The 23,277-nt window shown below is 54.0% G+C and overlaps 1 protein-coding gene across 1 annotated transcript in view; it reads left to right on the forward strand.

The window, feature by feature from the left end:
• The window catches only part of ADARB2 (adenosine deaminase RNA specific B2 (inactive)), a 361,537-nt gene extending 347,301 nt beyond the window's left edge, over positions 1–14,236 (forward strand). The window contains exons 7-10 of the mRNA XM_060003592.1: positions 1,025–1,190; positions 9,579–9,760; positions 12,781–12,959; positions 14,060–14,236. Of these exons, the coding sequence (XP_059859575.1) occupies positions 1,025–1,190; positions 9,579–9,760; positions 12,781–12,959; positions 14,060–14,236 (704 nt within the window). The remainder of the gene's footprint in view (positions 1–1,024; positions 1,191–9,578; positions 9,761–12,780; positions 12,960–14,059) is intronic.
• The last annotated feature ends 9,041 nt before the right edge of the window (positions 14,237–23,277 follow it).

The raw sequence follows: 23,277 nt of genomic DNA on the forward strand, positions 1-23,277 counted from the left end.
AGAAACCTTTTAAAGAAGGCATTTAGCGTTCATCCTACCATCGTGTGTGTCAACGTTTGTATCACTATGGTAGTTCATATATAATTTGTACACAAAGCAGTTAAGCATTTCTATAATACATTATAATCCTGATTAAATGTACAGAACCTTGTTTTAAAAAAGAAAAAAATAATAAGTTTAATCTTCCTCTCGTTCAAGCTATTTCTTCAGATACCTGGTGTATATGGGTGTGGAGGTGACTCTGGAAAGCAAAGGCAGGAGAGCAGTAACAGGACATCGAGGCCCCCTACCAGGGGCCGGTCTTGGGGTGTAGCGGACGCCCCCTCACCGGGACTGTCGGCAGCAGCTCTGGGGTCCCAGGTCCCATCTCATTTAGTCCCTGAGCCTAGGAGGGAGGCACCACCACTACCCCATTTTCAGACGAACTAACTCTATCACAGTAGTTTTAAGTAGCTTTTCCAAGGCTACGCAGCTAGGAAACCATAGAGCCGGGACTAAAATCTAGACGAGGTTTGCAGCCCAGCAACTGGGCCAGATCCCACCAGCCGCCTGAGAACTAAGCATGGTTTTTACAAGTTTTAACGGCTGGAAAGGGTGAGAAGAGCATCTCCTGACACATGAAGGTGACGTGGAACCCAAAAGTCGGTGTCTGTAAACGCAGCTCCTTCCCTGGCCCGTCTGTGCTGAGGGCTGGGCCGCAGGTCCAGTGGTCGGACCGAGACCAAACAGCTGCAGAGCCTCCGATGGTCACTGTCCAGCCTTTTGCTGTGACGCCGGCTGAGCCTGGACCAGGGGGTTTGCTGTGCCCCAGCTCCTCCCATGTCTGTACAAGTCCATCTGCCTGGCACTTACCTCCAAAGCTGCTTCCTCATCCTGAACACGGGCGGTGGCACCGGGGTCACTGGAGTTGCTTCCCAATGAGCTCCCCTCTTCTTCCCCTCCCCTCGGAGCCCCACCGTGACCACCCTGTGTCCCCCCCACCGTGTCCCCATCCCCCGTGTCTCACGCAGCTCTCGTCCCCTAGTGAGCAGCAGCAAGTACCCGGCCAGGAAGTCCCGGGGGCACCTGCGCACGAAGATCGAGTCCGGGGAGGGGACAGTGCCCGTGCGTGGCCCAGACGTGCAGACGTGGGACGGCGTCCTGCTGGGCGAGCAGCTGGTCACCATGTCCTGCACGGACAAGATCGCCAGGTAACGGCCCCTCTGTCCTCTGCGCGAGTGCCGCCTGGGTGTGTGTTTGGCGGGGGAAGGGACAGGGACTGTGGTCCCAGAGCGGGGCCTGGCCGGGTGCTGAGGTGCACTCCAAGGTCCCGGACTCTGCCCTGTCGGCCCTGAACTCCACACCCGCCACGGGACGTGGCTGCCCGCTGCCCCACACACAGTTGTGCACCGGCCAGGCGCCTTCTGTACCATCACAGCCTCCCTGGAAAGCCGGACAGAGCCGTCAGAGAGGCAGGCGGGGAAAAGGAGAGGCAGACACCCAGGGACTCAGGAGCCAGGCAGCAGGGACCCCAGCCCCGATCCCAACCCTGACCTGAGCCTGCATGTGGAGGGGCCGTGGCCCAGGTGCACTCGGTGCCTCTGTGAGGCTCCCTAGGCTACGGGGCAGGTAAAACCTCAGCCCTGGCAAACAGGGACCCGAAATCTCGAGGGAAATTACCAAACGGCTACAGGAGAAATAAGGCCTTTTACTCTGCTGGAGTGACTGCCCCCCGCCTGACTGCAATACAGCAAAGCACTGATTTCTGCATCAAAGAGAGCTGCCTGTAGTCGTCAGCTAGCCCATCTTTCAGAAGGAAACGTACCCTCCTTTGTAATGTTTTCATCTATTCATGAAGTGGGGAGAAGCAGCAGTTTCCACGTTAACGGAAATTCTCTTGCTCTCCCAGGATCGCGTTGGGTCTCTAAATTAATTCTGACTCCTTAGCAAATGAAGTGAATGAATGATACAGAAGTTAAGTTTCACTGTCTCTAGGATCTTAAATGTCAATTGACAGAGAATTAAACTCGCTACAAAGCCCGGGTGATGTGGGACGTCAACAGTCTTGATGCTGAAAGCGCGGCACCTCTGCACCGGTGCTGAATCGAATCTCGGAGACAGACTTTTAGGTGAAGTAGAAAAGGACAGCTTTATTGCTTTGCCAGGCAAAGAGGGACACAGCAGGCTCCTGCCTCGGAAAACTATGTGTTCCCCACCCGGGAGGATTTGATGAGGGGTTTATAACAAGCCTTCAAGGGGGGGTTGCTGATGAGATCAGGCCATGTGCAGGGTCTTAGGGGGTCAGGTTTCCTAACCTTGATGGGCTTCTCTGGCCCCTTTAATCTCACCTCAGGTGGTTTCTTGGCTACTCCTCTCTTGATTAGCAACTGTTCGAATTGCCCTTTGGCACCCAGGGAAGGTCACGGAGGCTGCAGTCTGTTCCCTAGAAACAAGAAATGGGGGACAGAAAGGCTTTCGTGCCCAGGAGCCCATAGGCCCCCTGGTTTCATTCCCACCAGTGATGCTCTGTTTAACAAAGTCTACTTAGAAAGCACAGTCCACGTCACGTCCCTGGGCTGAGGAGGGTTCTAACTGCTTTTGAGGGGGGACATGCTGGGGACATTGTGATGCCCGTGGCTCTGGGCAGGTGGGGGGCCGCCCCACATTCATCCAGGAGTTGATGCAGCTCAAGGGTAGCCCTGCCAGTCACCTGTCTAGTCCCCAAATCTGGTGGCCAGGTGAGTGGTGCCCAGACGGTGGGGAACACAATGGGGCAGGAGGGGCCTGGGGGGCATGGTACCAGGTCCCCTCCCCCCACTCAGTCCCCTGGGAGCCCAGCCCACCTTCCCAGGACTTTCCTCAGGTGTTCCCTGAACATTCTCCTCACTCTCCTCTGTCTCTGTCTCTGTCTCTCTTTCTCCCCTGCCCCACCTTCCTCCCTGAACAAGCCCACCATCTCTGCCTCTCTCCCTGCAACCCCCGTGATGCCCTCCCCCCTCCTCGACCTCCCCTCACCCTGCACCCCATGTCCTGCACTGGAATCCTATTCACCCCCACCATCTGCTTCTGCGTCTAAGGTCTGACCCTCAGGGGATCGCTGCTGCCACTGTGAGGGGTGCGTGCGCAGGTTAGGGTCCCGTCTCTGCAGGTGGGTACCCATCTATCGCCCAACGGGAGGTGGGAGCAGAGACATCCAGCTCTGCAGGGGGCCGAGTGAGGCTGGACTGGAGCGGAGATGGGGCAGGCGTGGGGTTTCCTTCGTGATGACGGCCGTGCTCAGAAACGCGGAGTCGGGGCGAGGTTTTCGTGGACGGGGCAGTGGAGGGGTGGCCCCTGACCATGCTCGACAGTGGGCAGGACTCACACAGGCTGAGCGGCTGGGTCAGACCTGGCCCAGGACCCAAGAATGTAGAAGGGGTTGACCCTATGGACGGAAGCTCTGTGCAACGTTCCCACGAGTCCAGTGGTCAGAGTGGCCTACCAGGGAAAAGGGCTGCGTTATGTGAATGTCATTATCATCAAACTCACTCCAAAGATTGTGGGAACCAGGCCCAGGCTGCCCCCCTCCCTAAACCGGGCGCACAGCTGACAGAGTCTGCAAGCGCATGCAGGTCCCCAGGCTCCTGGGGGTACACCACGCTCAGCATCGTGTGGAAGCACACCTGGGGCATCACCGGGAGGATGGAGAGTCTGACGGACCAGCACCAAAGCCAGGATGCCCAGCACCACAGACTGGATGTGGGCAGGACACCCCAGCCGCAGAGAGAGCTTTCTCCCCCTTCCACGGAAAAAAACACCCGAGGCCGGAAGTGGGGATACACCAGCTACGTTTTTTCCCTTTAAAAATAATTTTGATGCTGACATAGCAGAAAACGAAATCTAATTTCTTCTCTTTGGAACAGAGTCGTTGGAATTCCCAGGAAAATTCTTGGGCCATGAAAGTCTTTTGAAAGTCAGATTTTTGGCCGAAAAGGAATTTTAGTTAAAGTCCTGGAGCAAAATACTATCTTGCAGATAAAAGCTTGTTCCACTGCTCGAGGGAGAGTGGATACCTCTCCCTTGGGTGAATGGCTTCCATCCAAAACAGAACCAAACCTGAGACTCTGTGGCCACAAGACCCTAAATGCACCTAAGGCTACACGTTCTCATGCCTCCAGATAAAGGGAAAGTGCGATGGGACCATCCAGTCACACCGACTGGTGGAAACAGCCCACAGGGAGCAACATCACGCATCTGAAGTTCCCCTCACCCCCCATTAAAACATAAGCGACAGTAAGAAACATTAGGAGACTTGAAAAGTGAAAAAGACGACCAGCCAGTATCCCAGCCGTCACCGAAAACAGCAGGCACCTTGGCTATAAACGCCTTAACCTTTTTCCTAAACACAGGCTTTTTCCTGTCATCAGGATTTTGCTGTTTCGGGCAGTTTGCTTACAGTCCATCACTGAACACTATGATTTCAAAGCTCCTTTCAAAGTCACGGGCATTGAATCCACGTGTAAGGCTGCGGGCACCTCCCTGCTGCTGGATCCCTGGGTGCTCACAAGTGGTTGCTCCGTGCATCACGTTTCCAGAAATATCTCTGTGCCGAAGTGTTTTTCCAAATCTCCGAGTACAGACTTAGGACATACTCCCCAGGGTGGGGTTACGGAGCCCAGGGTATGGGGTAAACAGAAGCAGTGGGATCTCCTACTGCCCCATAGCAGGCGGCATGGGCCCAACAGTGGCCTCCAAAGATATCCTTGTCCCCAGACCCTAAACCCGTGAGTGTGGTCTTACCAGGCAGGATTAAGCCAAGGATGCTGAGAGAAGGTGGCCTCTAAGTGCAGCTAGTGTATCCTCGTGAGTGAGGCCTTGGGGACCTGGGGACAGACGCCCAGAGCAGGTGCACAGGGGAGGCCACAGAGACAAAGGCGGGGCCCAGAGGGATGCATCCACAAACCTCTGAGTGCCAGGTGAGTGAGGCCCATGGGTGGGGTCTCCCCGGTGCCCCCGGGCTGCCACACCTTCACCTAAGACCTCTGCCTCCAGGACCATGAGTAAATTTCCGATGTTTTAAGCGCTTCCCCACCCACCTCACCCCCTGCCCCGGGAAACCAATATAACCAGGTAGGAGACACCACTCACTTGGCTCAACTCATGTGGTCTTTGCAAAATGACAGAACCAAAGTCAGAGTGAAATCTATTCCTAAAATGCCACTGCTCATGCCAGGCTGGTGCAGACCCAGGCAAACTGCAGAATGTGGGTTGTTTCACCAGGTCCAGGAAACTTGACCTGCAACCCACGAGTTAAGGTTGGAGGCGCAACAAAGGGTTGGATTTTCCTGCAGCTCAGAGATAAAACAGACCAAGCCCTGCGCCTCTGTGAGCCCAGGACAGATGACAAGTGTCACCGTGAGGCCCGTGTTCCCATGGACGTGGCCTGGCTTTCTGGACGTAAGAAGCCGATCTGAACAGTCACTAACAGAAACACCAGCCACCTGAAAGGACAGGCGAACCAGGGAGGGGTTTTTGCTCTAAGACTTGAGAGGCAAGTAGCATATAAAACTCTAAATCTTCTGGAACTAATGTTCCTTAGATATGGTTTCTAATTTTAAGCACCAGAGCTTGATTATCGATTGCAATGTGTTTTTAAATGAACGGATTAAAACTTTCTCCATAAAAATGAACTGTCAAGAATTACGGATGCTCTCTGGGAACCGAGGCCCCATCTGACTCCCCGCACTGAGATCTCAGGCTGCAAGAGTCCCCCCCTCTGAGAGTGGGGACCTGGCTCTGCGCCCAGCCCACCTGGCAGCCGGATGGTGTTGCCTACAGCTCTGCTGAAATCAGGAGGGAATGTGTTCATGCTTCCAATCTCCAAATATGGGTCATTTTAAAACCACTGCTCTTACTAAACGCCCAGCCCCAAATGTTCCCAGCTTGGTGTAATAACCACCGCTCTTCCTTTACAGAAGACCGTGGTCACCTCACTGCAGCCTTTAGGGGAAAGTTCACCCCATCTCCAGTGGTGAAGGTACAACCGTGTATCTCAGATTGGGACTCGAACCTCACCAAAACCCATAGTTTTTTAACCGAGATCACACACCTGGTTTCAGGATTTAACGAAGCTCAGGTTCTTGAAGTCTCATCACAGAAAGCATTCAGTGACAGACAAAGTGATAGGTAAAAAGTGGGTTTATTTAGAGAGAAACACACTCCACAGAGTGTGGGCCATCTCAGAAGGTGAGAAAGGCACCAGGGTATGGGGTTGTCAGTTTTCACAGGGGTGGGTAATTTCATAGGCTAATGAGTGGGAGGAGTATTCCGGCTATTTTGGAGAAGGGGTGGGGATTTCCCAAAATTGGGCCACCCCCCACTTTTTGACCCTTATGGTCTGGCGTTGGAACTGTCCTGGCGCCTGTGGGTGTGTCATTTAGCTTGCTGATGTGTTACGGTGAGCATATACTGAGGCTCAAGGTCTAGTGGAAGTCGACTTGTCTGCCATCTTGGACCCATTTGGTTCTAATCAGTTTATGTCATGTCCTTGGGCTATGTCATTCTTTTAAAAGTTGTGCCCTGCCCCTCTCCCTCCTGTCTCAAAGGTAGTGAGTGATCAACTCAGGAATATTTGTCCAACATAAGCGTGGCAACAGTGATGACACTCCCACATCTGCTGCCTCTGCTACTCCTGCAACAATGCTGAGACAGGGACACAGATCTGAGGTAGCAGCCATCCCTTGTCCAGCCCCCAGGACACTGCAAAGGGCTGAGAAGCTGCAAAACAAACTAGAAATTAGGTGACCAGGAGACATCATGAACATTGAGGGAAAGCAGAAGAGGGGCTAAGTGACAACAAAAGACACGGAGGTCACCTGGACCCGGTAGGCTGACTCCCAAGTCCATGCTGCCTGCTTTGTGCATCACCCGGCTCACAATGGAACTGCCTGGCACGCTGGGAACGCTGATGCCCGCTGCACCCAGGCCAGTTCCATCCCGGCCTTGGGAGTCCTAGCAGCAGGAGGCTCCCAAAGCCCCCCAGACGAGCCCAGGGTGCATGGCGTTGTACTCACAGCCATGCCTCAGCCTGAGTCACCCAGCTGCACCGTGACCTTTCTCAGTGGGTGTGACTGTGCCTCCAGGTCACGAGCAAACCTGCCCACGGACGAGGAGGGAAGTGAAGTAAGGATGGATTTGGTGATGTTCAGACCTCACTGTCCTGTTGGACCCGCACCTCCTCCCGGCGGCCGTGCCTCAGGGGTGAAAACGGCAGACAGGGACCCCGGCCACCCACAGTCCCTGCACCCATGCCCGCGGTTATCGGTCTCACGCCCCGGGCGCACAGGCCCGGCAGGTCTTGGGTGGGGCCCATCCTGGGACAGTCCCCGTCAGTCCTCCAGGTACAGAGATTGTCTCTCAGTTAAAGAAAACAGCCTTTTTCCAAGATCTCTCCCTCACTTATCTTTGGTATTTCAGTGATTGACAAACAGACAAAAATATATTTATTTAGGGATTATCTATATTGAAAACTAGACCTGGGACTTTTTTCTCTGTCAACACTGCAGTCACGTCAGCTGTTTGTATAAAAGGAGAGGCACTTTTCCGTTCAATCCGGAACGCTGCAAACTCTCCAGTTTGTATTCAGGGCGACATTTGGTTTTATTGATGGTGTTGGCTGAATAAGTTAAACTCGTACAGCCAGGCAAGGAGAAGGCTGATTGTCTCTTTATTGTAAAGGTTATTATGAGGAGACCAGATATAGAATTTGTTTGTCTTTAGACTTTCCTGCAGAGTCAGAGCCATTCAGATGCGTTCCAGAAGTTTTGCTCAAAGCCAGTGCATGGACAGCCGGAAGCACAGGAATGTCCCCTCTGTAATACTCATCTCCTCATTAGAGAAAGGGCTTTGTTATTGATGGGGAATGTCCATTCCCCCGCTTCTCATGCCTCCAGAAACGTGCTCCCCTTCAACACTTTTGGACACTTACTCTTTGGGAAGATCACACATTAGATCCCAAGGGCAATTCTCCACTCCTTTCTGAGAGACAGGATGTGACTTACAGAAATGACCACAATTATTTTTTTAAGTGAAGTTATGCAAATCTGATAGACTAAAGTAAACGTTTCATAAAACCAATGACTGTTTAAATTGTAGGACTAAACTGTTTGTATATAAATATTACCTTTTATATTCCACTTGAGTTTTATGTGGGTGAGCACATTACTTTAATGACCCACACTTAACGGAGGGGGAGCCGTTCCTCAATCCTCGCCAGCCAGATGGCTGCCTCTTCTTGCATGAGATTAGAAGATGTTTCTCACTCACCTCAATGCTTCTGAGGCAAATTAATATCGCCAGCTAAATTGCTTGTGTTTTTGGAATAAAATTTAAAGAGAATTTTTTAAGGCAATTGGTGTCACAGGTTCTCAGAGCAGACTGCTCTCTAGGTAGGCCTGCTGGTTTGAGCACTCGGTAATTAATGGAAAGAATTCTGTGTTAATTGACTGCTTCGGGAAAGGGAAATAGAATGACTCCTTATTAATCATGAAAGGAAATGTACGGCATGGAAGCACCACAGTAATTGCTCTAACCGTGGAGAGATGTTAATTAATGAAAAGAATAATGATGTAAGAAATTAACTGCATAATGCTTGTGCTGATGGAGGCTGGATTTTAAGCATGTGGAAACCACAAAATGTTGCCTTAAATAACAGATACACGGAAAGTTGTTCCACTCAAACTTACAGGGAAATGTCTGACGAGGCTCCTGTCACCTTTGCTGGCAGAAGCAAACACTCACCCAGAGCCTCATTTATGTCAAGGACCACGGCCTCGTCCTCTGATCGGGGATCCTGAAGTCAAATCACCCCCAGAGCCAACCAAGGTCGTTCATGTCACCACAGCAGGTCCCGCCCACTGCTGAGTTTGACAAAGGGGTGGGGAGGGAGAGTATTTTCCCCTAAACTGCAGTCAATTCAATTTCTGATATTTCCCAGGGAACATAAAGAAAAATTGCAATTCACTTTGGAGACAGAGGGTCTTTTTTATTTTTTATTTTTTTGCGGTACACAGGCCTCTCACTGCCGTGGCCTCTCCCGTTGTGGAGCACAGGCTCCAGATGCGCAGGCCCAGCGGCCATGGCTCACGGGCCCAGCGGCCATGGCTCACGGGCCCAGCTGCTCCGCGGCACGCGGGATCCCCCCGGACCGGGGCACGAACCCGCGTCCCCTGCATCGGCAGGCGGTCTCCCAACCACTGCACCACCAGGGAAGCCCAGAGGGTCATTTTTTAAATCTGACTTTAAGTCCCTGAGAGAATATGTAGCTTCCCCTTCACCCAACAACTCATTTTCCAGGAAAAGGATCCACGTTTATTCACACGCAGACCCACCGACACCCGTCCCCCTGACGGCAGAGAGGGGCTCGGGGTCACCAGGGGTCACGAGGCCAAAGCCATGCCCAGTCCAGTGTGCTGCGAGCCCCAGGCCAGCTCCCCCAACACCCCACCGCCAGCTGCACGATGGGGACAGTGACGCCTCAGGGACAATGGGGCAGAAAGGCCCCCCATCCTCCCCCAGGTGAGGCCAGTGAGCCAGGGCGCTGACGCCCCTCTCCCCCCCAGGTGGAACGTGCTGGGGCTGCAGGGTGCACTGCTCTGCCACTTCATCGAGCCCGTGTACCTGCACAGCATCGTGGTGGGGAGCCTGCACCACACCGGCCACCTCTCCCGGGTCATGAGCCACAGGACCGAGGACATCGGCCAGCTGCCCGCCTCGTACCGGCACAACCGGCCCCTCCTCAGCGGTAAGAACAGGTCCTCAAACGCACACACCCCTCCGTCCACAGGCCCTGAGGCCCCCAGGGCAGGCTCTCCCAGTCTGGCCCGTGGCCATTTAAGACTCAGCGAGCAGAACTGCAGAGATCGGATACTTGAAAGGTCAGCCGGGTGCGGAGCATCTCCGGACGACGTTCCAGAGTGAAGGTGTAACAGGATGAGCCCCTCAGACATCACAGTGTCACTTTCAGGGCAGTGTCTGCGGTGCCCAGAGAAATCCAGGCAAAAAACACACGTGTCCAACAGGGCAGGGGGGACCCAGGGCCATAGGTCGCCCCCACCTGATCCAGGAGCAAATTCCTGAATGTTCCCCCAGCACCAAACCTGGGAGGGGGATGCTGCCCCCAGGCCGCCAGGGCCAGCCTGGGGTCGTGAGGACCAGAAGTCACACAGCCGTGAGCCCCTCTGGCGGCAGCTGACCTCTCAGCTCAGCGGGAGGGGGCATTGGGGAGGTAGCCCCACCCACTGTGACTCCTGTAATTAACCCGGTAATCCACCGCGGCTCCCTTCTGGGCGGTGCCTTGTCTCTGAAGGGGCTGCAAGCCGTGATCTGCGGTGGGGGGCCCTGGGTGGTGGGCATGTGCAGACCCACAGCAATTGGCCAGTCCGGGGCTTAGACCAGATCCCCCGGAAGAGGAGAGAGAAGGTCAAAGAGCCAGTCAACGGTTGTGGTAAGAGTCAGGACTAAGGGTTACTCCCAGGACCCTAAGGTTGTTCTCAGAAAACCAGGGGCAACGATGGTGCCCACGGGGTGGCGGGAACTCGCGGGGATAGCTCTCAGCCAGGCCAGCCCCCAAGAGAGCACACCTCCCCACTCCCTCAACCCTCCCACGAGAGTCACCAGCCAAGGGCAGCATCACGGACCCCAAAGCTCAGACAGGGCGGAAGAGGATGCTCCCAGTGGGGCTGGGACCACCCAGGGCTCAGTGGCTATGCCCCAGGTTTCTTTACACACCAGAACCTGTTCCTAAAATCTAAGACTCTCTGCCAAATCCGGGGACCACGTCAGATTCCAGGGGCTCCCAGCGTCCAGGGAGGGGACTCAGCAAACTACAGCGAGGCCATGGGAGCAGGGGTCGTGTGCCCATCCAGGACCACTGCCCCACCTTCCCTTCCCGTGACTCGGGCCGACTTGTCGCGGAGGGGGTTCCCTCACCCCCGTCCTCGCCATGAATGGTGCCTTCGGATCTGACCCAAAGCTGTGCCCATGGCTGTGGCGCCCTGCGGCCTGAGCCCGGCAGGTGATGGCCACGTAGAGCCTGTGGGTGGTTCACCTGGGGGGTGGGTGCCCAGAGAGGCCTGATCTGCACGGTGCAGCTACTCACCCTCCACGAGTCCCCCCCAGAGAACGGCTCCACCATTCAGGGAAGGGACCTAACTAAACCCAGCAGCCACCCCCGTCAACGTCAAGATGAGGCACACACCCTGTCACACCAACCACGACAGCTGCTGTCACCTCCATTTATAAATGTGGAAATAGACTCACAGGAATTTAAGTGTGAAGATGCTCTATTTATCAACATGGAGCAAGGATTTGAACCCCGTTTAACCAGAAGGCCAAGTTCTCCCGACACACCCACTGTGACCCGTGGCAATGGCACAATTTCTTAAACACACAAGAATTAACAACACAAACAAGACCAGCTGAAGAGGTGGTGACATCCACCTCGTAGGAGCTGGGAATGGGAGCCTGAGACTCACGCCCGTCTCCAAGGGGCTCAGTCCTGACTCACCATCGTCAGGTGAGGGATGGGAAGGCTTGCCTCAAATTCAATGTCTATGAAACCAGAGTCATTTTCTAAACGGTCAATAATTTCAGTAATTCTGATAAAATATCACTTTGGGCCCGGTTTCAATGTCTTTCTTTCACTTTCCCTTTTCTTCTTTCTCCTGTTCTTTCTTAAAATGTTGAAGATTAATGACTTCCTGTGGTTGAGCAGCAGAAACAGCTCTGCAGTGGCCCCCAAAGACCTAGAATTCCTGGTGTGGAGCTAAAAGCAAATGTTCAGTTCTTGGTTGTCTAAGTTAAATTTAATTTCCATCTATGTTGATGAGTCAGGTGACAACTTTTCCATGTGTCCAGCTCCTTGGGTTGCCACTTGCTTCCCAGCACCAGGCTCTGCTTCCCCGTGAGATGTTGCTGGGGCCCCTGGGCCCACCCACCCAGGGCCCTGAGAGGCCCCATGCTGCCATCCAGTCTGTCCACTGGGGAACAGGAGGCTGGGAAGGGGCAGAGTGTGGATATGGGAGCAGCTGCTCAGGGGGCTGGATCCAGGGAAGGGATCAGGAGGGGCGGGTTGGGGGCGTCCAGGCTGAACATCCTGCAGCACTGTGGCCGTGAACACACATGAGACCAAGGTCCTTCTCTGCGTGACCCCAGTGGAAGCCGGGGTTGGGGGTGGAGCCAGCCCGTCAGCTGCGCAGGGAGCCAGGGGGCATGGAGGGCATATGGCCGAGGCCCCGGGGTCAGTGCCCCTCCTCCCAGGCCACCATCCTGCATGGTTTAGCATCCTCGGTGGCCCCAGGACTCAGAAAGACCCACTCCCGGTTTAACGCTCTGTGGTCCTGAAATTCAAACCAGGGCCCAGTTTCCAGTCCCCGCTGGGCTCCAGTCACCCTGCCGGGCCGGTGCCTTGCACCCTCAGAGCTCACTTGTTTTCACTCCATTTCGTATCTCGTCAGCCGGACTGTGACCCTGGCGTCTGCCCTGTGGGGAGCGGGCAGGCAGCAGATGCCCCGTAAACGCACGCTCTCAGCTGGCCTTTATGCGGCCCCATCTGTTCACCAGTCCACGCGACGAACATCCAGAGAAAGGGGGAAACGTGGGCAGAGTGTTATTACAGGACAGCCTTGCATTTAAAATCCTTCGAATCCAAGCCCCAGCGATGGCGCTCGGGCCGGCCGTCCACCCCGTCCCACCAGCGTGGGAGCCGTTTCCCGCCCGCCCGGCCAGCAGCGCTCACGCCCGGCGCCCCGTCTCTCCCGGCAGGAGTGAGTCAGGCCGAGGCACGGCAGCCTGGGAAGTCACCCCACTTCAGCGTGAACTGGGTGGTGGGCACGGCGGACGTGGAGGTCATCGACGCCACCACTGGGAAGCGGAGCTGCGGCCGCTCGTCCAGGCTCTGCAAGCACAGGCTCTCGGCCCGGTGGGCGCGGCTCTACGGCAAGGTCAGTGGGGCTGGACATGGGTGGGGCCCAGGGAGCGGCCGCTTGGGCAGAGCCAGAGTGACACGGGACACGCAAACCAGCCCCCGTGTCCCTGCCCGCCCCCCGCCAACCCCAGGTGTGGCCCCTCCTAGTGGGACCCCTGACCTGCAGCAGGGTCTCATGCTGTGGCCCCAGAAATAGGTGGAAAGGGGCTCACTGGTGAACAGCTGTGGCCAGTGCAGCCCATGAGAAAGTCCATAGAAACTTCAGAGTCCATGTAATTCCAGTCCAGACAGAAGGAAATGGATGCCCAGAAAAGTTAGGTGTTCCCCCAATTAAACGGCTGTGAGCGTCAGGGACGGACTGGCCGGCCAGTAGCCGGTGCCGCCCCCCCACCGACCACTTCCCCCGCTCACCACACGCCCGACCCTGGCGCATGGGTGGTGAAGCCAGGCCGGATCCTGCCCCGCTGGACACGGGGGCCAGTCCCGGTCCTCCCGGTGGGCTAGCAGGCGACTCCACCTGGGACGCTGCCTTCATTCCCACGGCCCCCTCGGCCTCACCACCCACGCCGATTTGAGCCCCTAATCTTCCTCGAAAAAGAAAAAAATTATGCACAGCTTGTGCTGCTAATAGCAGACAAGTTCTGTGTTTATATTTTTCATTAATCACTCACACTTCTTGTGAAGCAAAGCCTCCCTAATTTCTACTGTTACTCTTTCTTTTTTTGGAATTTTATATGAAATTTTATTTATCAATAGATCAAATTAGAGAGAATAGATATTTTTCTTTGTTACTGAGGCATAATTGACATATGAACAGTGTATATATTTAAGGGGCACCACTGGATATTTTGATATGTTGTGAAATGACCCCAGAATTGCACTGATTGACTCACGCAGCCCCTCCCATCCTCCGTGTGGTGAGAGGACTTAACCTGAGATCCACCCTCTTGGCAAACTCCAAGCCCACGTGATGATCTCGCTGCTTTTCTGTTTAAAGGAAGAGAGAAGGAAAAGTGACCGGCAGGCCAGTGCCTGCTTGCCAGGCTTGAGCGGTCCTGCTGGTCGGGGCCCGTTCCCGGCGAGGGCTCACCCGTCCTCTCTCGTTCTGCCCCACAGCTGAGCACACGGATCCCAAGCCACGGAGACACGCCGTCCATGTACTGTGAGGCCAAGCTGGGGGCACGCACCTACCAGGCTGTCAAACAGCAGCTGTTCAGAGCATTCCAGAAGGCTGGCCTGGGCACCTGGGTGAGGAAGCCGCCGGAGCAAGACCAGTTCCTACTAATGTTATGAGGCCCCGGGCCGGCCCTGCGCAGCGGGCGAAGCCGTGTGTGGGTGTGGCGTGCCCTGACGGTGCTGATCTGTGCTGTGCATTCGTTTTCCTTTGGTGTTCAGAAACACACGCGTGTCTGAAGCTCAGATGAGCAACTAACCTTGCGTTAGGGACATGCTGCTTCTCCGACGGCTGCTCCCAAGATGCCAGGACCGAGATCGCCCACCACACCTGCCTACGCACAAACAGCTCTCGCTCCTCCTTGTGTCCAAGGGAATTTCCATTTGGGCCAGAGGGTCTGAGTGGATGCCTTGAAAAGCAGTGCCGAGGCTTGGCCGGTGAGAACCAACCAGGCCCATCCCCGACGCTTCCCTCCCCGCCACGCACCTCCTGAGCGAGGGGTTCCCACGAGCACAGCGTGTGTGAGACTTCAGGATAAGCCACAAGTGAAGAGAAAAGCCATGGGCTCCTCCCCAAAGAAGCCAGTAAGGATGAGCTATCATGTTCATTCCTATTTTTTTCACTCCACCTCCTTTCAAAATGATTTGAGACACATGATATTAAAGAACCCCTAAAAGAGGACCAGAGAGTGAGACCATTCTTGCAGAGAGCAAAGGAACAGTTTCCAAAGCACCCGGGGGCCAAGATTTAGGGCGTGAAGAAACCACCGCTACACGTCCTGGTGACGAGGGTCCCAGATGCGCAGCCCCGGGCCCCACGCCCATGGCTTGACGCAGCTGCTTCCCTGGCAGATGACGACCCGACCACCTGGACAAGGTCTGAGCTGATAGGGTCCCCCCTACCCAGGGAATCAATCAGGAAACCAAGTCCCAGACCAAGTCCTGCCTTTTTAACTGAGTTTTATCAGAAAGCAAGCACAGAAACTCACAGAACTGTCCCCTTAGGCCTGAGGGGCCTCCGCTCTCTCATCTTGGTTCTCTGATCTCCATCCTGAACAATAAAAAAATTCACTTAAAGCAGCTGCCGAAGTGCAAGAGGCAGAATTCTGCCCCCTTTAGGTTCCCCCGAGCACACGGGGCGTCCGGGGTTGAGTGAGGGGCGGGGTCCTGACCCCCTGTCCACGCAGGAGGGTGGCGCCCCCGTGACATCTCGAGTCCATCATATGCCTTGAATTGTTTCACCGCCGAGGACTCATTTCTGGCTCCATCATGCCGGTTAACCAGCCTCTCGTTCCTCCATCTAAAAGATCCGCATCTGAGATTCATCGTCCAGAATATAAATAGCAAAGCTCTGTAGCAGCCCGGGCACCTCACTTAACCCAAGAAAGGCAAGTGCAGTATCACAAAGCTCTCATAACAACGGGGCAAAAGCAAAACAAAGTGAGTTGTAGGTATTGTCACAAGAGAACAAGAAGTAGAGATACTGAGTATGGAGAGAGAAACTTTTCCTGGGATTTAATATAAAGTCAAACTTACTCAAGTTCTTTTATAAGAGAAAACGGACCGGGTATTTGACAACTTCTCCAGCATAAAGTTTCAAGAGAGATGAAAATGGTTTTGCAAATAGATGACTCGTATTAATCTTTCATACAAATTGAGGAAATAAAATCTTAATTCAGTACAAAAGCTAGGATCAAAAGGCCAGTTTATGTTAGTGTCTGATCATTTGACATGGCATCAGGACAAACCTCAGAGAACCAGACGCCTCAGGGCTGGTTGTGACTCAGACACTCTGAGCCCCGTCTCTGGAGCCCTGCTCTGAAAGCGGGAGGCACAGTCCAGTCCTGGCTGGAATCTGTGACCAGAAGCTCAGCTCACAGCACTCTGAGCTGTTGCTTGGAGACGTGGTCCATGCTTTGTATGAATGAGCTCCTACTACAGGGAGCAGACGGCAGGGAAGATGTGGGGGAGCCGACCCACAAAGGGGCACAGAGGGCACTGCCCACGGGACCTGGTTCTAGGGGCTTGGAAGGCGCCCACCCACCCACGATGAGCACCCCACAGGGTTCGAGGCACTGGCTCTCCAGAACCACACAGACTTCCTCATGTATAAACATCTGCTCCTGGAGAAAGCCACCCCTAGGGTCCTGGCACCCATTAGCACCGGCGTGGGGACTTGTCTGTCGGGTCAGGAGGGCACTTCTCGGAGGGAGAGATGGATGAGAGAAGAGTCCCTAGGGCAGCAAGAAGTCCACTTCAGGGCCTGAAGCTTTGCCACGAGTGAGTGGGAAACAGAGAGGGAGCTAGGGACGAGGGACCCCGGGCTCCGGGCACAGGCGGGTGGGTACGGGACAGGAGGGCTGGGACGGCCAGAGGCCAGAGGAGAGGACTCCAGGCTCGAACCCGGCACCAGGGTAGCTGGAGGGCTTGGCTCAGGTCAGCCCGAAGCCCAGAGGTGCATCTCCCTTTGCTCCAGGCCCCCGGGAGCACCAGCACCACTTATGCAGGTCCACCTGCATCTTTCGATTAGAAAAATTAGGGGAATTCGAGTCCAGAGGAGCCCGCACACCTCCCCACCTGGGTCTCTGTGAGGAGAACAAACACTTGAGTCACCCTGAAATCAGGACGGAGCCAACAAAAGGGCCCCCCACCTGCCGAACCTGCCTCGACCACCATCCTGTGTCTCCGTGATTCACTCTTGCCCTGTTCCGTGTTCATATCCACCCTCCCACAATCTGCCCTCCCACTAACATCCAAATAAAGTCGGCAGCACCTCCATCTGCCTCCCAAGCCCACACCACTTCCGATCAGGGAGAAAAACGTAAGCAACGTACAATTCCCAGCCTGGTCCTCCTGGCAGGACCCAGCCCTAGAGGGTCAGGAGGTCGGTGGCTCCGCTTGTCCCCTCCCAGCACGTGATCCCACAACGTGTGATAGCAAGTTACTGGATTTAGGATTATCTTTGGGTTTTGTTTTTGCTGAGCAAATGATTTGTGGGTCTATTTTGCAGATCTATAACTGTTGTTTCCTTTTTGTTCCTTTCTAAGTCTGTATGTACCCATCTGGCCACTACAGTGTCTGATGTCCGCTGTTCCTCAGAAATGTTGACTTGAGTTGCTTTTCAAGGAAACACAGCTCATATTTTTCCCACATAATTTTTTTCACAGAATTCTGTTCTTATCAATAAAGTTAAATGTTTTCTTTCTTTCTTTCTTTTTTTCTTTGGTATAGTGTTTATCACGTCTGGAGAGCCATAAATAGTAAATACACGGTGTATCAATGCCCAGAATATTTTGATGAAATCCTATTTTTAGATTAAAAATTTCAAGATGTGTCTATAATATCTTGTTTAAAAAAATTTAAAAAGACATTTGAAACTTAAAGTAGACATTTTTAATTTAGAGAAACTTCTATACCCATTTTTCAAGAAGCCATTCTAATGAAATCATCGAATTGGTCCAAAATACAATAAATAGCACTTTCTAATAAGACCAAAGGAAAGTTAGGAAAATCTCTGTTTATGTACCACGATTCGATGGCTGTGACGTCTTTTGGCAGAAGCCTCGTTAACACCCAGCAAAGCCCGGTGAACCCTGGCTGGTTTCCCTACAGCCCGCCCCATCCAGGAGCAGGGACCCACCGCCCCGCGCATGTCGAAAGGCTGTCCCAGCTGAGTCCTTGCGGGGGTCAGGGGTGGGGTGAAATACCGAAAGCTACGTGATTCAGGAGGGACAGACCCGCGCTCCGAGGCCCCTCCGGGCACAGTGACGGGCACTCGCGGGGAGGGCGGTGGGGACGTCACGGCTGCCAGGTATCCGCCGCTGTCCGCGGTGCTGACTCACCCCCAGCTGCAGCACGGCTGCTTCTGGGAACGCGGGGACACTGCCGGCTCCTGACAAGACTCCCCCACAAATTCTGAATCAGATCAAGTAAAGGATGGCGGGGGGGTGACGGGATGAGGAAGCGGAAACAAGAGACAGAGGAAGCAGCCATCGAGGGACGGCTCTGGAAAACCACAGCGATGGGGCCACTGCCACCACGGCCCCAACCTACCTCTTCTCCCTCTTCTTTCTCGCATTTCCTCTCCCTGCCCTTCCTCCACCTTTTTTTCTTGGCTGACTCCCCATCCTAAACCCCTGGCTCCTGGTACAACCGAGCGTTAAGTCTCAGGCCCGTGTCCACCCCTGAGCCCCACTTCACTGACCTGAGGTCAGGTCTTTGCTCAGAACGAAGAGGTCCTGGCGTGTTCCTGTGACTTCTTGTCCAGAGGGACCTACCAGTCCCTTCAGCCCCCTGGAGCCTGTCCACCAAAAGGGACACTGATGCCACAGCTCTAGAAATTTAGACCAAAAAATATCACTCCTGCAGCGACATGCAGGCAGCATCAATCCCTGGGGAAGGAAATACCTAGTTCTCAACTCATTTCAGAATCAAAGCTGGAGAGATGAAATATCCTCTCAAGATAAAGACAAATGATCTGGATTCTAGGGCCTCTTTTTACACAGGCACTAGATTTCTATCACTCTGCCGTGTAAGCATCAGTAAAAAAGGGAGAAAAAAAAAAAACTTGCCCAACAGTACCCAGTTAATTTTCAGCATTTTTTAAGCAAAATGAACTTAATAAATAGTACTTCTTAAGTGAAGGTATGTACATGAAAAGCATGATTGAATGGCCATATTGTACCAATCGATGTACATTTGTAATATTTGTAAAACAAAAATCCAAAACCTTAAAATATGAATTTACACATGTTAATTTACCTCTAAGTTCTGTAAATTGCACTTCAGTGAAATCTGAGAAGTGAATGTTTCTGTTAAGCGAATAAAAATATCAAGTACAATTGTGCTTTCCTGGGGTGCTGGGCCTTTTTCATCAAGCAGAGCTCCAGGGGTTCAGAGTCCACGGAGGGTCTGCCCCCCATAAGGAAATGGCACAGTCCACTCCAAAACCTTTGTCTCCTTACAATGATCGTGCCTGGGCACGGATGGCCCAGGTGCTGCCCTTATGGATTTACTGTCAGTGAACTACGGAGAGTATCCCAGGGCTGGGAGTGGAAGATGCCCCCATACCCCGACTCAGCGTCTCAGTCCCTGGGACCTTCCCTCCGTTTTCTCACTGCCACGTCCTCTTCCCACTGGTGCCCAGGGCCGCCCCTGAGGGGAACCAGGGAAGTTGTAATATTTCAGTGCTTCAAAAAACACTGCACATACTTAAGGTGTTCTGAGCGCTCCCCCCCAGATCTGCACATGAAGTGTAGGCATGGCCATCATTTTCCCGCAGAATACTAAGTCAGGTGGCTATCGGGCATGGGAAACACCTAGAGCATCACCCAGCGGTGTTCACAGTCCCAGTTCTACAGGACTCAGCACGGGCTGGACATCCCAGAGTTCAACTGAGTGTCTCCCAACAACATTCTCTGCCCATCCACGGGCTTGCGGAAGGGACTTCACTATTTTGCTTGTCACCCTAGGGCTGGAGCCAAACACGGGGCTGGTGAGCTGCAGCGTGATGGTCGCAGGTGAGCTTTTGTATCATCCGAGTCTGAAATCCTAACACACGTTCCTCCCGGGCAGGATGGGGAGTTCTTAAAATGTTTTTCTGTCTATATTTATTTCCCATTAAGCACAGCAAGGGTGTGAGATCTCAGGGTGGAGGCGGAGGTGGGGGCAGAGGTAGGGGAGGACGGGGTGTTCTGAAGATTCCTTCATCCTCAGGTTGGGTGGGAGAAGGGCTGGGCAGCTCCTCACTTTTCAAGTCTTATGGTCAGTTGCCCAAATAGAGAGGACACTTAGGGCCACACCTACCAGCCAGGGGTCTCCAAAAAACTGACCCAATGGGACGTGAACATAGAAAGAGATTAACTTTAAGGAAGTGGCTCGTGAGATTTTGAGGGGAGACTCCCCCTGTAATCAGGTTTCAAGCAGAGGTCTGGAGGCCCACTCAGTCTGGAGGAAAAACGAGCCAAAGGTGAGGAAGGACACGTACAGACTAAAGGGGATGACAAATGGCCCCCTGGTTGCCCAGGACCGGGAATGAGAAAGGCTGGAGGATCGGGGAGGAAGGTGGGTGGGGCTCAGGCTGGAAGCAGAAGGTGACCATCATGGTATCTCAGGTGAGGCCACGAAAGCATCTGCGGCAGGCAGGTAATAGCCTGCCCCTCTGTCCTCTGACACTCTGGGGCCTCACAGAAAAGTTGCCACAGGGGTGCAGATGGAGGCATTGCATGGACCACAGGGTGTGGGTCCTTCCCCCAAGGCTGCTGCAGCCGAAGCTGAGCTGGGTGATCACACCTGCCAGCACGAGACCAGGCGGCACCCAGCAGCAAGTGGATCAGGTCAGGGTCCTTCTTCCCAGAAAGGCGGCCTGATGAGAGCGTTTAGTCTGGACACTGGTGCCACCCAGGCACTGAGTGTCACGTCGCAGACCAAGGGACGCCCCTGACGTCACAAGAGGTAGGACGGTGACTACATGACCCACCACGGACCAGACCACGGAGTGGTGAGGTGGCCTGGAAGGGGCAGCAGCGGGAGGCACCCCCAGGTAGGATGCTATCATTCACGACGTAGTACCAACTGTAAACCAACGGAGCCGTGTCCCCATGGCGGGAAAATAGATTCTGGAAACCAAGGGGGAGGAAGTGGACCCACTTCCATGATTCCCTTAGGCACTCGGAGAATTCGCGTTTCTCAAACCGCCACTTGGGAGGATGCTTCAGCCAGGGCTGTGGTAGGAGCCGCACTGTTCCCAAAGCAACAGCTGTTTCTGGGTCACTGCAGGCTCCCCATGCGGTGGACACACAGGAAGCGGGAAACCGACCCTTACTGTCGTGACTATGTGATGGGGCGGGAAGGAGGGCTGTCTGCCTCTTGGGTGTCTGCTGGGCGTGTCCCGGAGAACCGCCCCCGCCCTAGGGGCAGCCACACTGACAGCTGACAATGCAGAGGTCGGACCAAGGCTGACCCTCTGGCCTTGAGTCCCCGCAGGCTGGGGCTGAGCTGGACTCGCCCTTGGAGAGCACACACACACACACACACTCGGCCCACTTTCCTCCGTGACCCAGGCACACAGCTCCCGGCCGCAGGCTCTGCTTCGGCACAGGACAGGGGGTGGGCTGCGCAGAGAAGTGGGTTCAGGAACTCGGTAGCCAAAATGAATAAAAATGTCCACTGCACTTGCTATTTACCTGTGGATAAACCTGAGGACTCGTTTGTTGACATTTGAAAAAGGAAACACTCTTTCTGCATTTGGAACTCGTTCTGCATTTGGATTCTCAGCATAGCAGGAGTCACAGACGGATGAATGATCACTTTTGCTGGGACTCAGACACTCGTGTCTGGAAGAGGCCAGGCAGGGACCCTGGGGACTCTCCTTACCAAGCTTTGCCCCAAACTCTGCTTCGGGCTGAGGAACCGAGTGTCAGTTCCGTCCAGCATGACTTCTGACCTTTGCCCCTGTCCCTGGGAGCTCCCAGGGGACAGAGGGGGAAGCAGAAGGGAACTGTAATTGCTATCTTCACTAAAAAGCCTTTGATTTACTCCCTGGGCTGAAGCGATGAAGCTCTGACACCCGGACAACCAAGCCCGGGATGAAGGGGACACTCTTGAGGCCTCCTGGACATGGCCTGGACGTGGCGGAAGGACCATCTGAGGCAGCCAGCGATGAGCCTTCGCACCTTCACGGTGGAAGCAGCTGGGGGCTCTTGTGAATGTTCGCCTGATGCACCGAGCAGCCTCCCCCCACCCCCAAGATGACTGTGAAGGGGCTGCATCTCCGGAATTAGCGGGGTGGACCCAGAGCGGAGGACGAAAGCGCATGGTTGGGAATGAGGCTACGTTCCAGCTCTGGGATGTAGTGACCTCTGTCCACCTTGGCTGTAATGCCTGGTTTTCATCTCCTTTCCCACAAGCATCCAAACTGCACGCTATCTCTTTGAAGGAATACGTCGGGCACCTCGTGCAGGGATTTAGTGCTGCCCTCGCCCTGCCAGCCACTAAGCTTCTCCACATAAATCCAAAGACTCAAGTCTCAGAACTGCCGGCTCCTTAGCGAGGACTACTTTGCATTTCAAAGAGAAAAGTCCTCTGGACACTGAAATCTCACAGGACCTGATGAGGTCCTGCCGCTGACCCACCCAGCAGGGGACCCGGCTGCCCGCCCCGCTCCGGGCGCCGAGGACCCGAGAAGCTCTTTGCACTGATCTCAGCCCATCTGGGCACTTGGCTGAGTTGCTTCTCTTAGTGGGTGGAGGCTGTTTTCACAGAGATTTTGGCATCAGAAAGACCCCATTCACCCCTCAGCTCTGAGCAAGCAGCTTCTGCATTTGAACCCCAATCCCTCATCTTTCAACAGAATCATACCTGCAGTGAAGGATTGTGATGAGAATTCAATAAGTATGTAAAGGGGAAAGTGCTTACTTTTGGTAATAACTGGTCATAATGACGACAGTTATTCAAGTCAGGAAGGCTTTTCCATGCTTCCCATTACTGGGATTTCAGCCGCTCACTGAGAGGGAGTGTCAAAGTGATCACTCTCTCCAGGTTCTTCAATAAATAATATTTATTGAGACTTGTTATGAGCAAGTCATTGTGCTCTATCCACATACGTGCCACGATCTCTGGTCCCAAGGAGCTGACGCGCTAGTTGGTGGAACCGAACACAAAGCAATTTAAAAAGAAATTAAACGGTGTCAACAACAGTAAGAGTGGTCACCAGGTTGAACACAATTAGCAGCTGGACAGCAGTGCTTTCAATTGAAGCAAGGGGGCCGCAGAGTAGGCTGACCTGGCAAAGCCGGTGCCCGGGGGACTGAATAACCAGGGGGAGGTAAGGGCACCTGGCAGGGATGTGAGGATGGTGTAAAGTCAGAGGCCAAGATCATCCTGGGCAAGGGTCCATCAACAGGAAGGGTCAGGAGGTGAGACCACAGCATTTCTGCAGACAGAAAAGGGAAATGCAAGCCATCCTGCCTCAAGGAGAGATGTCAGAAACCCTGATTTATAAATGCTTGTAGTTTCAGATCAGGAGAACTATTTCAAGAGGCAACCACTGGGAGAAGTGCACAGAGGTTTGGAAAAAACGTCACGGACACTGTAAAGGAACTAGACCTGACACATTCACTGCCCTTCTCTCCTGTGTTGTGTACCTGCTGCGGGACCCTGGG

This window comes from Delphinus delphis, chromosome 2 (genome assembly GCF_949987515.2).
Source record: "Delphinus delphis chromosome 2, mDelDel1.2, whole genome shotgun sequence".
Taxonomy (NCBI): domain Eukaryota; kingdom Metazoa; phylum Chordata; class Mammalia; order Artiodactyla; family Delphinidae; genus Delphinus; species Delphinus delphis.